Below are 15,085 nucleotides of genomic sequence, written 5' to 3' on the forward strand. Positions count from 1 at the left end.
TTGACAGCACTAATATATATATATGTATGTATGTAGAGTTTGTGCAGTGTTTTTTTCTATTTTTTTTAATGACTAATTTTTAAAGCTTACAGTATATTGTTTGGTTAATGCAGTGTTTCATAAAGCACATCTGATTGCAAAATGACTACAAAAGGACATCATTGAATGAAGTAGCCATTCCAGTGCACATGAATCAGGATACGAAAACTGTGAGCAGCTCCATTAGCTCACGTAATACTGTTATGCATCAGCAGATGGCGATGCAGTGCTATTTGTGTAAACCTTCACCTGTTTACCAGCAACTGTGCTTTGTAACTTAGGCCAGTTAAAGAGCAAGTTTGGCATCCAACCAGAGTGCAAACATAACAGTAAAGTACAATAGTAATATACAATGTACAAGTGATTAAACTGGGTATAAAATATATAAATTAGTACTACTAATAGTGCTAATCAGATGTATGTACAGAGTTGTAGTATTAATATGTACAGTGATACAGGTATGTTCAAAGATGTTTTGATTTGTTAGTTAAAGGGACTCCTCTCCTCACAGAAAAACCATGCTGATTTATTTTGTACATAATCTCACACATATGCCAAATCTCTAACCCATTTTGCACACATTAATTTAGGTTGACAGTTATTGTTAAGGAGTTAATGAGCGTGAACATGTCCTTCAGTGATGTCATCGGAAGACTCTCAACCCTTGTGTTAATTACAGCTCAGTGGAATGATGTAGCCTAGATCGAGAAAATGGCAATATGGATTTCAATAGGGATTGTTGTTTTTTCGTCATCATTTCACTGAGCTTTGGCCTAACTAACATAACACAAGGACTCGAGTGTCTTCTGAGGACATTGCTGTAGGCATAGGTGTCGATTTAGGGAGGGTTGCAGCCAGGGGACATGTCCCCCTCAATATTGTGAAGAGGTACATTTGTCCCCCTCAAAAAATATAGCTAATATGAAGGACATCCCCCTCCCCAAAAGAGGTTTTGATTGATTGAAAACTTTATTAACAGATTGCAGAATGGGTACAATACAGTACGGCTCAATACACACAATAGTTAACACTTTCAGCGCCAGAGGTCGCTGTGGGCCGTGTGGCAAGAATGCCAGCGCTTTAACTCATTGACCGCCACGCCCATATGACCAAATTAGGGCTAGCACGCCAGCGCTTTAATCAATGGGAGGACGGGGAAATTAGCGAGTGCTTAAAATATACCTTAAATTATGGCTATGGGTCTAATACACCCGTCGTCGCTTATCAATGACTTGCTTGCAGTCAACATGTACGAAACGGATTGTTTTTTCATCTGTACATTTCCGTTTTATACCGTTTAGAGTATAGTTTTGGGGATTTCTAGTCATTCCAGAGAAAGATGCGATAATAGCCCTTTAGTGGAAGACACAAAACACGTTTTTCGGCTGATTTATGAATAGTTTTCAAATAAACGCTAGATTATCGATAGTATGTGTCCTTATGCACGATACAAAAGCGGGCTGAAAAATCGCTTATCCGTGCCTTGCTCAGCGCCAACGACACACACACACACAGCCACGTTGTGATCCAGGGTTTCCCATTAATTACCTAGACTGTGGCGGCCCGTAGAATGAACCAAAAAAATATTTAATAAAAAAAAAAAAAAAAAATCTTATTTTCTTTTTAAACAATTTTCTTAAATATAAAGTTTGCCAATAGGGATGTATCCGTAGTATTGGCAGTGGTAGTAGTCGTAATAGTAATCCACTATATTTCTTTATTTTCTAAAAAAATAAACCAGTTCAATCAACACAGGTAACCACTTTTGCTTAATTTCTTTGATGGCTCAAATGTATGCTCCAGTGGTTCCCAAACCTCTCCTCGAGACACCCCAGCCGTTCCATGTATTTGTTAAATTCCACCACCAGCACACCTTGATTCAACTAATAAAGGGCTAGTTAAGTTGAATCAGGTGTGCTGGTGGTGGAATTTCATCATCATCATCATCATCATCATCATCGTCATCGTCGTCGTCGTCGTCGTCATCAATTTATTCGTACATGGAATTACCACAGTCCAACAGTACATATTAATATAACTCACCAAATCCCATATCTCAACAAATACATTGAACGGCTGGGGTGCTTCGAGGAAAGGATTGGGAAGCACTAGTCTAGTCGATTTTGTGTTTTGAGCACAAAGTTCATCATAGATCTAGCCTCTTTATTTTGCTCTCAAAGTGCACCAGATTGATGCATTTAACTTTAAAATGTACAAAAAAAAGAGGGTCGGAGGTTCACCCCCCATAGTCTCTGAAAATCCTGTGGGAAACACTGTGATCGCTATGAAAAAAAACATCTGTTTAACCCAAGACTGGTAACATAGAGTCCTTACCTCACATCAGATGTTCTGCAAAAAGATTAATCCAATTCCTGATCGCCATTCCAAATATCGATCGCGTCCATTGATCCAATGTTTTTTTTTTTATCCACTTTTTCTCCCATTTTCTATATTTTTCTCCCATCCCAATTTCGTATCATCCAATTCAACCCTCCCCTGTCACGAACGCTGTTTCTTGCCTCCCACAAGCCGGCTGCAATGTGGACTAAGTCATACATAGCACAAGTCCCCTCCGGTACTTGAGGTAACAGCAGTCGCATCTTTTCACATGCGCAGCTCGATCTCTCAGTGGCGAGGAGTAACGCGTGGGAGGCTCACGCTGCCCCCGACACTTCCTGATTCTACTGCGCAGGCGCACCAACCGACCTGTAGGAGTCGCTGTCCACAACGCCCGATCCCCACCCATCAGTTTCCCACCCTCTAATACTGCCAATTGTATTAGTACGGACGACCAGCCAAACTGAAAACAATGTGGAGAGCTGGATTCGAACACGCGAACCCAGCGTCTCCACATTGGTGGCGAGTGCCTTGCCCACTACACCACCTAGCCGCCCCCATTGATCCAATGTTATAGTCCAAAACACATAACCCACGCTGCTCCCAGTCCCCCCAGTCAACGTGGTACAACGATACTGCATGCCCGAGAAGCAAAACCCGGACCGGACTTTTTTTCTTGATGCACATCCCCAGCCAATCCAATCCAATGATGTGCAATACCATGAGGGAGACGATAGGCAGCAGTATTTGCCCTTTTGCGAGCTCAGACCCATTCCCAACGATAACATCAGGTTGGATGGATGAAAATGAATGGATATCGCTAATAAAAGAAATAACGATTAAAACCTGATTGGTGCTCAAGCGGCGGCGAGTTTAACCCGTCTATCATCATGACTGGCGTCCAATGAGTTAATGAATGGGGATACATGCCGGTGTTTGCAGGGCTAAAACTATATTAAATATCATAGCTATGGATATAAAACTATTGCCCATTTGACATCGAGTATCGTTTAATTTGTGAAAAAATCGATATCGAAACTTTGCGACCACGTTTCATGTTTATTTCGAGGAAATAATTTATCGCGATAGTTATCGTTTTATCGCCCAGCCCTAGGATGTACTGCAAAAAGAATATTCCAATTATCTGATCGCCATTCCAAGTATTGATGTCGATCGCGTTGCCAACATAATCCACCAAAGAACATGAATCGGGAGTACTTAATAATCCATGTGTTATAACCGCTCGCCATGCCTGACTAGGAAAACCCGGACTGGACTTTTTAGATCGACATACATCCCAAGCTAGAGAGTTTCCAAGGATGTGCAATACCGGCCACAAGGCATTAGGCGGTGGTATTGGACGTTTGCGATCTCAGACCCATTCCCAATGATAACATCAGGCTCCCTCGATGGATTATGAATGGAAATAGCGAATAAAAGCATGGCGAGTTAACCCGGGATATCTCGGGTCTGGCCCTGAATGTGTTAAGGGGATGCAGACCAGAGAGACTTTCGTCTTGTTTACATCAGGGTCCCCCATTTTCAATTCATCGTAACATTTATGACATACAGATAAACAGTACTGTTAACTTACATCCAGATATACAAGATATACAAATATACAGTACTGTTTAAGAGACAGAGTTTCTAAAAGAGAGTATATACATTTGAGGGGGAAGAAAACTGTACATTGTAGGTGGGGGGGTTTGGATGTTTACAGGGGCCAGTTTCGAATTGCAGCCTCCCATAGGTGCTCTTTGAGAGCGGTTTTGAAGGTGGGTAGGGACTGGAGGGATTCACCTTTTTTTTCATTTTTTTTTCTGCTGTCTGTAGGTCGTTCGAAACGTGTTTAGTCCCTTGTTTGAGCCAAATCTGGGTTTAACATGATTTGTGGAGCTCCCTCTGGTGTTGTGGTCGTGGTATTCACTGACCTTTGGGAAGTATTTTGACATGTACATGACGGTTACTTTTCGACCTGTTTGTAGAAAATTTTTGGAGGTAAGAATAGAAACAGGGCGGTAGTTGCCTGGGTCTAATTTGCTGCCTTTTTTGTGCAGGGGGGTCACTCTTGCAATTTTGAAGTCTTTGGGGACGTGTCCCTGTTTTATGGAGAGGTTTATTATGTGTGTGATGACTGGGGTGATGGCGGCTGCTGAGGAATTTGGAGGGGATATTGTCAATGTCATGGCCAGTGGCCTTGTTAGGTTGGAGGGTCCTGATTCTACTGCGCAGGCACACCAACCGACCTGTAGGAGTCACTGTCCACAACGTCCGATCCCCACCCATCAGTTTTCCCTCCCCCTAATACTGCCAATTGTATTAGTACGGACGACCAGCCAAACTGAAAACAATGTGGAGAGCTGGGCTCGAACCCAGCGTCTCCAGCATTGGTGGTGAGTGCCTTGCCCACTGCACCACCTAGCCGGCCATAATACATTACAGTGTTAAATACAATTTAAGATTATCTTTTTAAAGTTAATTTACTGTAAATGCAGCAGAGGTTTTGAGGCAGGTTATTCCAAAGAGTCAATGATCTAAAAATAAAAGATCTCCTTAAAGCGTTGGTTTTTGGACCTGGTAATTCAAGCTGCCCATTACTGGAAGCTCTAGTAGTGTAATGATCATGCACACAGTATTACTATAAACAATCTGTTTATGTATAAAAACAGGAGTTTTACTGCTCATGAGTCATGACCAACTTGAACAGCACAAGTGTATTAAAACAAAGACAACCTATTTTCAACGTTAAGCCAAGAGAGGCAGGCATGCATACGGCTGACATTAGACCTTAGTGAGCAGCCCAGTACCAAATGTTGAAACCAAACCTTCACCCCTTGGCAGTAGGACATAGTCAAACTCAACAGGCTAACTCTCAGTAACTGTCCAACTAAATTAGGGTAATGTGTACAAAACTGTCCATGGTTTGGGATATGTGTGAGATATTGTTTATCATAAGTATGTTTTTGGCGAAGTGCCCCTCATGAGGTAGAACATAATGCCTCTGTAGCCCCATCATTGACTTTGTTTACGTCATTTGGTTTGGAGACATTTCTAAACGGTCTAAATGGGTTTGTTTACAATTTAGCCTACTTGGTTTGCTGATATTGAGGCAATATTTTGAGTTAGAGTGGGTTCTGAAATTGTCTATGTATGGTCATATGCTGGTGATCTGCTGGCTCTCACCGCCTATCTATCTACACGTTGGGTTGTGGTGGCCATTAGGGGCCATATGGTAGGGTATGTAGCATCTATCTATCCACACCACGTTGGGTTGTGGTGGCCATTAGGGGCCATGTGGTAGGGTATGTAGCATCTATCTATCTACACGTTGAGTTGTGATGGCCATTAGGGGCCATGTGGTAGGGTATGTACTGTAGACAGTAGCATCTATCTATCTGCACTATGAGTTGTGATGGCCATTAGGGGCCATGTGTATTGTGGTAGGGTATGTAGACGGTAGCATCTATCTATCTGCACTGTCTATGAGTTGTGGTGGCCATTAGGGGCCATGTGGTAGGGTATGTACTATGTTGTAGCATCACATTGTCCTGAAGTTCACATCAAAGGGACGCGGGTCTCAAGTTAGCAATGCTGTTTGGGGGCCATTATGCGCCACGTAATACAGTTGTAGTGTGTAATTCCATAGTACTTGTTAGACTTTCTTTTGGCAATGGGAGTGGGTTTCTTCATTGAGCGCTTATCATTAGGGCACAAGAAAATAGTTTGATTGGAGCTTTAATTAACGCTGTCACCTCTTAAAAAGTAACTGGACAAGAGTCATTAGTTGGCCATAGACCTACCAGGCAGCAAGGCTCCACCACGCACACCAACCTTCTCCTCTGTTCGGCCAACAATATACCAACACAAATTAGGCCGAGCTGCTTTGTGTCAATTGAAAGTCCAACAAAGATGCGACACAAAGTGATATGTCATTAGTGAACGGGCGAGTAAAGAGAACACGACACTCTCGCCTCTCCAGAAGACTTGAAGAGATCTCCATGGAGACCAGCTTGCCAGGGCGCACTGCTCACACAGGGGGCTGCAGAAATCAAAGACCGCTGCGCTTCCCTTCCCCAGACCAGAGGAAGAACAATCCCGGTGTAAATGGGAGGTTAAATGCTCTGGGCTTTAGGTGTGTGTGTGTGGGGGGGGGGGGGGGGGGGGGGGGGGGCGGGCATCAAGACCGTCCAAATCCAATGTCGGATACTTTGGATGTGGAAAAATCTTTATCATCGTCGGATGAGTACTTGGTCACACTTAGATAAGAGTTAAAGCATGTACCATCGTTGCTCATCCGTCGATGAAAATCATAGGGCCTAAAATTATGTAGCCTAGGTAATGCTGTGTCTCGGACAAGTTTGACCGATCACTTTTATTTTAAGATAAGATATTCCTTTATTGATCCCCTTGGGGAAATTCGGGCGTCATAGCAGCATGGAGGAAGGGGGGAGGGTTGGTATAGGCGATAAAATTTGATTGGAATATACAAATATGAGAAAAATAAACAGTGTAAACAATATAATTAACTGAATATAAAAATATGAGAAATAAAGGGTGTGTAAACAAAGGTGCAGATAAGGGTCTGTATGTCCTATCGGTTATATTATACGTTACAATAAATATAGGCAATAAAGAATTTTTATCTGAAATATATACTATATGAGTAGGAGTAAAAGTAAACCATATACACAAGGTGCTGTACAGACAAGGTACCCCAACTGACATGATATACATCATAAGTTGTAGTCTGTGCAGGTCTTAGTGGTTAAGTGTCAAGACACACTTAAGTGGTCAGACGTTCCTAATAGTTCTCGAGTTCTGCAGCCGTTAGTTCTCCAGCTGCTGGCATATATATAATATTTTATGCCTAGAATAAGCATGTGTTTTCTGAGACCGTCTTCTTGCTGGGGCCACCTGAGCCAAAAATAAAACCCATGTGGATATGCATAGAAGTTCATCTTCATTAAGCAGCCAAACGCAATATTTAGAAAATGTGAATATGGCTTGATTTAATTACTGAATTTTAACATTAAATATAGGTTTACTATGCATTTTGGTCTCGAGATGGACTAGGTAATATGCGGTTGTCTCAGATTTTACACTTAAATATTTATCAAGGGAGAAAAATTCAGCAACTCCTTGGAGGCCAATGGATGTTCTAAAAATAATGCTCTTTATTCATACAATTCAGAGACAAAGAAAGAACCGTGACGGAACACGTTGGTTTTAATTGTACGAATAAGGAGCTTTTTTTTTTAGAACATCCATCCTCCAAAGAGTTGCTGAAGTTGGTAGTTGGTAGTTTCTTCCAGTTCAGGCACCTTGGTTGAAGGACGAAGTTGTGACCTATCCTTTATTCAACTTTACTATCTAGGTTACACATTTCAGAGTTTTATGTATCAGATTGACTTCAAATTAAAAGTGATACCGAAGATAAAACCACATTTCATACCGCTATAGCCTACTGTTGTGATTTGAAGTCTACTGTTTGACCAGCTTTCCTACTAAATTATTGTTCTATGATTAATATGTTTTTTCAAGTTACTATTATTAGAAATCTTAACATTTCTTAAATTATTTATGATTTACATATTTTTATAGTATAGATAATAATACATCTCGCATGTATGTTTGAAATTGTAGAACCTTTTTACGTCTGGGGACACTTTCCCCTCAAATAATATAAGATATTCCTTTATTGATCCCCTTGGGGAAATAAAATATGAAATGCAAGTGAATGTTAGTTTGTTATGAGGTCTTTCCTCCCAAAATGGAGCTATTATTTAATTGTTTTACCACCTGTAGCTAACTACTTACTCTGCCTGAGTCTTATTAGAGATGTTCCAATCATTCATCTCTCAGCCTCAGAGATTTGCCGATCGATATCTGTTCCAAAATCAATCCCTAGTCCCTGCTGCCTTTATAAATACTTGTAGCTCAAGCCACGGTCGATGGAGCACGTCTTTATTGTAGTGACACCAACTGTTCAAGCAGGACTTTGGATGCAGTGTGTGTGGTGGCATTCTGTCTGGGAGATGTTTTGGTCCCTGCTCCTGAGCTGTAAAAGGATTAGCCGAGACCCTGTTTTTATTTGGGGGGTGGCAGTGAGCACCGAGGAGGTTCCCAGTGTTGTGGGATAGTTCTAATTAGATTACTGTAACCTCCGTACGAGGGGCTACACTCCTGGTGGTCCGGTGCGGTGGCCGGGCCCTCGTAACAACACTAGGCTCAGTCTTTTCCACCGGTGGGGGGGGGGATCTCAAATCCGCTCTAAACCTTTTGTTATTTATACTGGGATTTATCTTTTTTGTCATTAAAGAACAATCATAGGATCAGAGGAGGATCTTGTCACATGATTATTACATATCGTTAAAGTTAGATTTCTGATTATAGCATAGACATTTGATTAAATATAACATTCTTATGGTATTAAAAAAAACATGTATGCACTTGTGTATATGGGACTTGGGTTGATGTTGGTAAATGAGAAGAGGATCTTCTTGCAAGATTATTACATATTGTTTAAGAGTTTTGAGGGAAGAAAAGTTTGAATTTTGATTATAGCATAGATATTTGATTAAATATAGCATTCTTATGGTATAAAAAAAAGTATTTTATGCACTTGTGTGTATGGGACTTGGAATGATGTTTGTAAATACAACTAGTATGAATAATGACACATGATCATCCTCCTCACGTGTTTACATTGGGTTCCTTGGCTGAAATGACTTGTCAATTTGTCTCCTGATTGGTCTCTACGTCGGCCATTTCCCCCGGGGCCTGCTTGTGTCAGACTGCTCATTCCATTACTGACAGGCCGTTGCTAGCCTCTTCCTCACCATGGTTTCCCCTCCACGACCATGGTCACTGTTGGTTTTTACCATGGCCTTTTGGAGTTAAGCCCCCATGTTCAGGCTGGTTAAGACCCCCCCCCCCCCCCCCCCCCCTTCCTCCCTCCCTCACAATAGATAACATGTAACGCTGACCCTCGAGCATCAGCCTGACTTTACTATTCATGACACACACTTGGAATTGTTATTCTCCTCCTGTTCGTCCGTGGCCTACTTTTATTATACGTGACCTTATATTTTAGAAGGTTTTTACACCAGAAGGTGTACAAGACGAGGCTACCTAGTGTATGGTAGCCATTGAGCCTGCATAGCCCAATGTTGGGTGCTACACTGCTACCAGTGGTGGTGATGGAGGCAATTTCCACCCTACATTGTAAAGCGCTTTGAGTGTCTAGAAAAGCGCTATAAATGCAAGTAATTATTCATTATTATTATTGCACTGTAAAGGAGGGTTGAATTCTACATTTCAGAAAGTCGGACTGTACAGTCGGGACAGGAACCAGACCTCTTTAAGTATATTTTAGAATGTATATACATATTTTAAATGTATATCTTTGACTGTATTCTTATTTTTGATGTTTGACTACCTAAATGTTTATTGTGAGCGATCTGTGGTGCTGAATTTCCCTCGGGATCAATAAAGTACTTTTATTCTATTCTATCTATCTTCTATTTAAAAAAAAAAAATCTAAAAATAACCCACAAACTATACCTGGTTGGTTTTTATATTTGTTCCAGTGGCTGGTAGAGTAGACAAACTTAAGTTGTCGCAGCCAAAATGTAACCGTATTTGGCTGTTAATTTCCTTCCCAGTGTGTTCAGTACATTACGGTGGAGACCTTTTAAGCCTTCAGCAGTATCACACAGATTAGATTAGATTAGATTTTGGCCCTATCAAAGGAGCCCCGCTGTGTTTACGTTATTTAAATAAAATATAATAATAATGTTACCCTATGACTTCATGTCCCTTAGTCGTACTTCTCTCGTTCATATCTGAAATTAATAAATACACATAGCAATGTTCAGATTCCATAAAAGCACTTCCAAGTTTTTCTTCAAAGGCTTGACGGTGTCGGAGGTCTGGTTACTCTGTGCCGCTCCTTAATAACCTGGCCGGTGATTTACTGCTTCTACTCGGCAGTGTCTTGTTTTGTTTTTTGAGGGACGCTCCAGACAAAAGCGGTGAGCCACCGCCCCCTGCTGTTTTTAATAGTTCTGTAGGTTGTGATGGTTCTTCTGATGGGCCTTTCGGGAGGCACGGTGGGAAAGAAAATTGAGTAACTACAAGAAATGAAGTGAGATTTGGAGAATGTGAGTTTTTTTTTGTTTTGTTCTTGCCACAAGTCTAGTTTTTGTCCTGTGTGTAGAAAACTCTTAGTCGACTAATATTAGATTAGATTCAAATGTATTGTCAATTGACATCATACGTACAGTACAACGAAAAGACATCCAACCAGAGTGCAAATGTACGGTAAAGTGCAATAGTTACTGTATATACAATGTACAGGTGATTAAACTGGGTACAAAATATAAAATTTAGTACTACAGAGTGTAGTGCTAATCAGATGTATGTACAGAGTTGTAGTATAATATGTATATATACAGGCACGTGCACACATAGAGGCCAAGGGGTGCCTGAGCACCTGCCTTTTTGAGCCTCATCAAAAAAGTGCCCTTTTTGAAAAAAAATTAAAAATGTTTTTTTTTTTTTTTTTTTTTTTTTTTTACCATTACGCATATAGACTGCCCTTCCAACTGAAAAATGTCAGGATAGAATCAAAATATTAGGTAAAGAGAGAGAGATGCCCCATATTCCATTGTCATTTGCACGGCCTCCTCACCGTGCCTCTCCGCGGACCTATATATTTTATGCATAGCGTGGGTAATGATGATGATGATGATAGAAACCGCTGTTGAATGCTGGTATTACACTCATTGAGGGACACGAAGAAGTCAAGTCCGATGGGATTTGGGAATCTCAAATACAAATCGGGATTGGAATAAAAAATGCATTTATATTAAACAATACAGAATATACAGCACTTCTTGGGGTCTGTAGGGTAAGCACTTATTCCCTCCCCCCTGAACATTTATGGAGATGTATGGGCCTTTTAAGTCAGTGATAAAAGTGTCTTTCAAGGATAAGTGAGCTCCTGCACTGATTATTATAGTTCAATATTCAATATTTGATCACCAAAACCCCCCAAAAAGCATAAAAAGGGGGCCCCCGCCTGAAAAGGGCCCTTAAAAATCGTCCTTGCGCGCTACGCGCGCTCGGTTTATAAATACACACAAGTGTAGTGCCCTTTTCAGCCTTTGAGCACCTGCCCCTCTAAAGTCCTGTGCACGTCCCTGTATATATATAACGTATATAATAGTCATGAGTTGTCTCCTCCCATTGGACAATGTGCAAGAGCGAATGCAATTTTGAACACTGCAACAGTGCTCCTTTATCTTGTTTTATTGATCTATTTTACTGCTGCCTTTATTATTATTATTATTTTTTTTACTTTAGTACTGTTTTTATTGTTTGTCCATTTCATGTTTGTCTTTTTTTAATGTTTGCCAACTGTAATATTGACTGATGAGAACTACTGGATACCTGAATGTCAAGGGGACCAATAAACTATCTATCTAGTATCCAGCAATGGAAAAGCATACAAAGTCTAACAAAGTCTTGGTGGACTAGAGACCAAATGGACAAATGGAGGGGAGACAGTCCTAGTCCTTATTTAAAGACCAAACAGACTTAAAGAGGGGAGACAGTCCTAGTCCTTATTTAAAGACCAAACGGACTCGAAGAGGGGAGACAGCCCTAACCCTTATTTAAAGACCAAACGGACTCGAAGAGAGGATACAGTCCTAAGTCCTTATTTGAGAAGCACCCAGAACACTAGCTTTGTTTTTTTAGCTTCCGTTTGTAAGCAGCAGAAAAAGGCTCTCAGCCAGAAGAGAGAGACCTCTTGGTGTCCTACAGGCTAAATGTGTTTACTGCTGTGTTGTGTATTGCTCCAGTAATGTCTTTAAAAGCCCCCCCCTCCTGCTCCCCCGTCACCTCCTCCCGAGGGCGATAAGGTGCAGGAGAATAGCCGGGCCTTATCTCCTCCTCCCCGCTCTCTAAAGCCTCCTTGTTTTATGGGTTGTAGTTCCTTTGTCTCCTTGTTCCCTTCCCTCTCCCTGATCACTCACACTCATTCCTCATGGAAGTTGTTTGAAGACCCAGAAAAAGCTTTGGAAAATGCCCCCCTCCTCCTCCCATCCCTCTCCTCCTCTGTTCCCTCTTTATTGAATCCCGCCTCCATATCATTTATCTCTGCACCCCCCCTAACCCCCCTCCTCCCTTTCTCCTCTGTGCGAGGGGGGGGGGGGGGGGGTGTGAGGGCATCCTCCTTTCTCTCCCAGCTGGGTTTGTTGACACACAGTCAATCTAGAGGTTCTTGTTCACCCCTGTCTCCCCTCTTTTTAACTGACCCCACCCCCCCTCCTTCTACTCTCTTTCCCTGAACAGTAAAGCTGCCACAGCTGTGGACTGTATTAGCATAGCTGCTGAGAAGGAGGAGGAGTGGAATAGGGGGGGGGGGGGGGGGGGTGCTAAATATATATTGCAGCCATTATCTTTTGTTACAGAGCTGACAGTTTTAAAACATCTCAGCTTTACAGCGGGCAAAGGGCGATGAGCACAAAGGAACGATACTATGATTTTATTATAACAGCTTTTTAATTATGGGTCAGAAAGCTGGCAGGGGTGGGGGGGGATGGGTGTGTTTTTGGGTTTGACTAAAACAAGTTAATATATAATTAGCTTAGTTGGAGGAAAAGCAAGAAATGCTTCATATTTTCTGTTATCGCAGTATAATAATATATAATATAGTAATACTACAACTCTGTACATACATCTGATTAGCACTATTACTAAGTAGTACTAATTTATATATTATATTAACTATTGCACTTTACTGTTACAGTTGGATGCCAAACTTGTTTTCATTGTACTGTACTTGCTGTTTGATGACGATACATTTGAATCTAATAATTAGCTTATTTGGAATTTAGAAGAAGAGAGAACTTTTTTCACAAGCATCCCAGGTCAAATGTTCTGGTCTCACAGAAGCTTGTTTTCCATCATCTGACAATGGAGCAGTACACCGGTACTTTTAGTCAACGCTACTATCTGAATATACCTGCATATAATCCTTCTATATACCTACTTACCGGTATACACCTGCATATAACTTTGTATGATGGCATGTACAATAATGCTGTATATACCATATATATATTCTTACTGTATAGGCTATATATTTATCCACATCTGTGTACATACCATTACCTACATATAATCCTTCTATATACCTACTTATACACCTGCATATAACCCATATAACTTTGTATGATGGCATGTACAATAATACTGTATATAACGTGTGTAATGTATATCTATTCTTACCGTATATATATCCACATCTGTCTGTACGTACGGTACCTGCATATAAATCTAATCTGTGCACGGCTACGATTGGGCTAACGTATGACAGAAAAGCTGAGAATATGATGATGTTTTGCATTTAGGCTGAAGATTTTCTTTTTTCCCACCTCAACGTCAACAGGTTGTGAAATGAGCAGGTCCAGCTTGGACAGAAAGGCCTCCCAGCCCGGCCCTCTCACCAGGGTCACCCGCAGCTCCACCACCCAGGCCAGGCAGGCAGAGCCAGGAAAACCCCAGGAGTCTGTGCCCGGCCTGCACGGAGGGCAGCGCAGGAAGCAGACTGACTCCGCCCTGGCCCAAGACCTCAGCCAGATGAATGTCAGCGGGCAGGATGTTTTGTCCGCAAGGTAACGGCTACCTCGTTGTCGATTCAATATTATTAGTTGAGTTGTTATTATAGAAAAATCAAATGTTCACCCTCTTAATGCTTTGTTACCCTTTAAGACGAGACACAATATTTCTTGTACTATTCCTTTACTCCATTTTATGAGGAATCTGCTTACTACGGAACGCTCTGACATACAGAGAACATGTTTTGTCTTAAACCACTCGTAGCCACAGTGGGTACAGACTTCAATAGATCAGTATAGAATTTTTTTTCCTGTATGCAAACCTTGATTTGTTTTACTGTAAATCTGAAAGTAAACGGGGCTCACTCCTCAGATGGTCTTGTACTCCGTTTTGAACTTCTGTGCACACAGAATAAACTTTTCTTTTCAATCTCAATTTCTCTTAAGCTCACTGGACTTAGTAAAACAAAATATCCGCAACATTGTGCAGCCTAATTATTATGGAGATTGTGTTCATTATTGTAGATCATGTCAATGTAGACCTGGACAATGCACCGAAAAGTATGGAACTGACTTGAAGGGGTGACCAGAGGTGGTATGGTTAAAGGAACACGACAACATTATGCTGAATGAGCTTACCGTCTTCTCCAGAGTCGGACAAGAAGATAGATGCCAGTCTCCTCTCTGTGCGTTCAGTAGAAAGCTATCAAGCTGATACGGACCACTAGCCTAGCTGTTAGCCAAAAGCACCTCCCGGAGTTTTAAGCTAGGCTAGTGGTCCGTATCCGCTTAGATTAATTTGTGCTAAGCTAGGCTAGCATGCAGACGGATAGCTTTCTACTGAACGCACAGAAATTGGTATCTATGTTCTTGTCCGACTCTGGAGAAGACGGTGAGTGGAAGACTGTATTTTCAATAATGTTGGTGTGTTCCTTTTAAGACTCCTGCCTCATTGTACCCCTTCTTGCCAAATCACACAAGAACCTTCTCTCATGTGTCTCTATGCTGTCACCTTCTCTGCTAGAGAAGGGAGTGGAATGTACACGGTCCTTTTTTAAATAGAAAATATATAAAAAAGTCAA

General features: G+C 41.4%; 1 protein-coding gene across 3 annotated transcripts in view; it reads left to right on the forward strand.

The window, feature by feature from the left end:
* Positions 1 to 15,085, forward strand: part of LOC311245120 (NAD-dependent protein deacetylase sirtuin-3) — a 50,481-nt gene that overhangs the window by 12,196 nt on the left and 23,200 nt on the right. For all 3 annotated transcript variants that reach the window (XM_084334910.1, XM_084334912.1, XM_084334911.1), the window contains exon 2: positions 13,835 to 14,060. In XM_084334910.1, coding sequence (XP_084191036.1) covers positions 13,843 to 14,060 — 218 coding nt within the window. In that variant the 5' untranslated portion in view covers positions 13,835 to 13,842. The remainder of the gene's footprint in view (positions 1 to 13,834; positions 14,061 to 15,085) is intronic.

The sequence above is a fragment of the Notolepis coatsorum genome (genome assembly GCF_963971535.1).
Source record: "Notolepis coatsorum genome assembly, chromosome: 18".
Taxonomy (NCBI): domain Eukaryota; kingdom Metazoa; phylum Chordata; class Actinopteri; order Aulopiformes; family Paralepididae; genus Notolepis; species Notolepis coatsorum.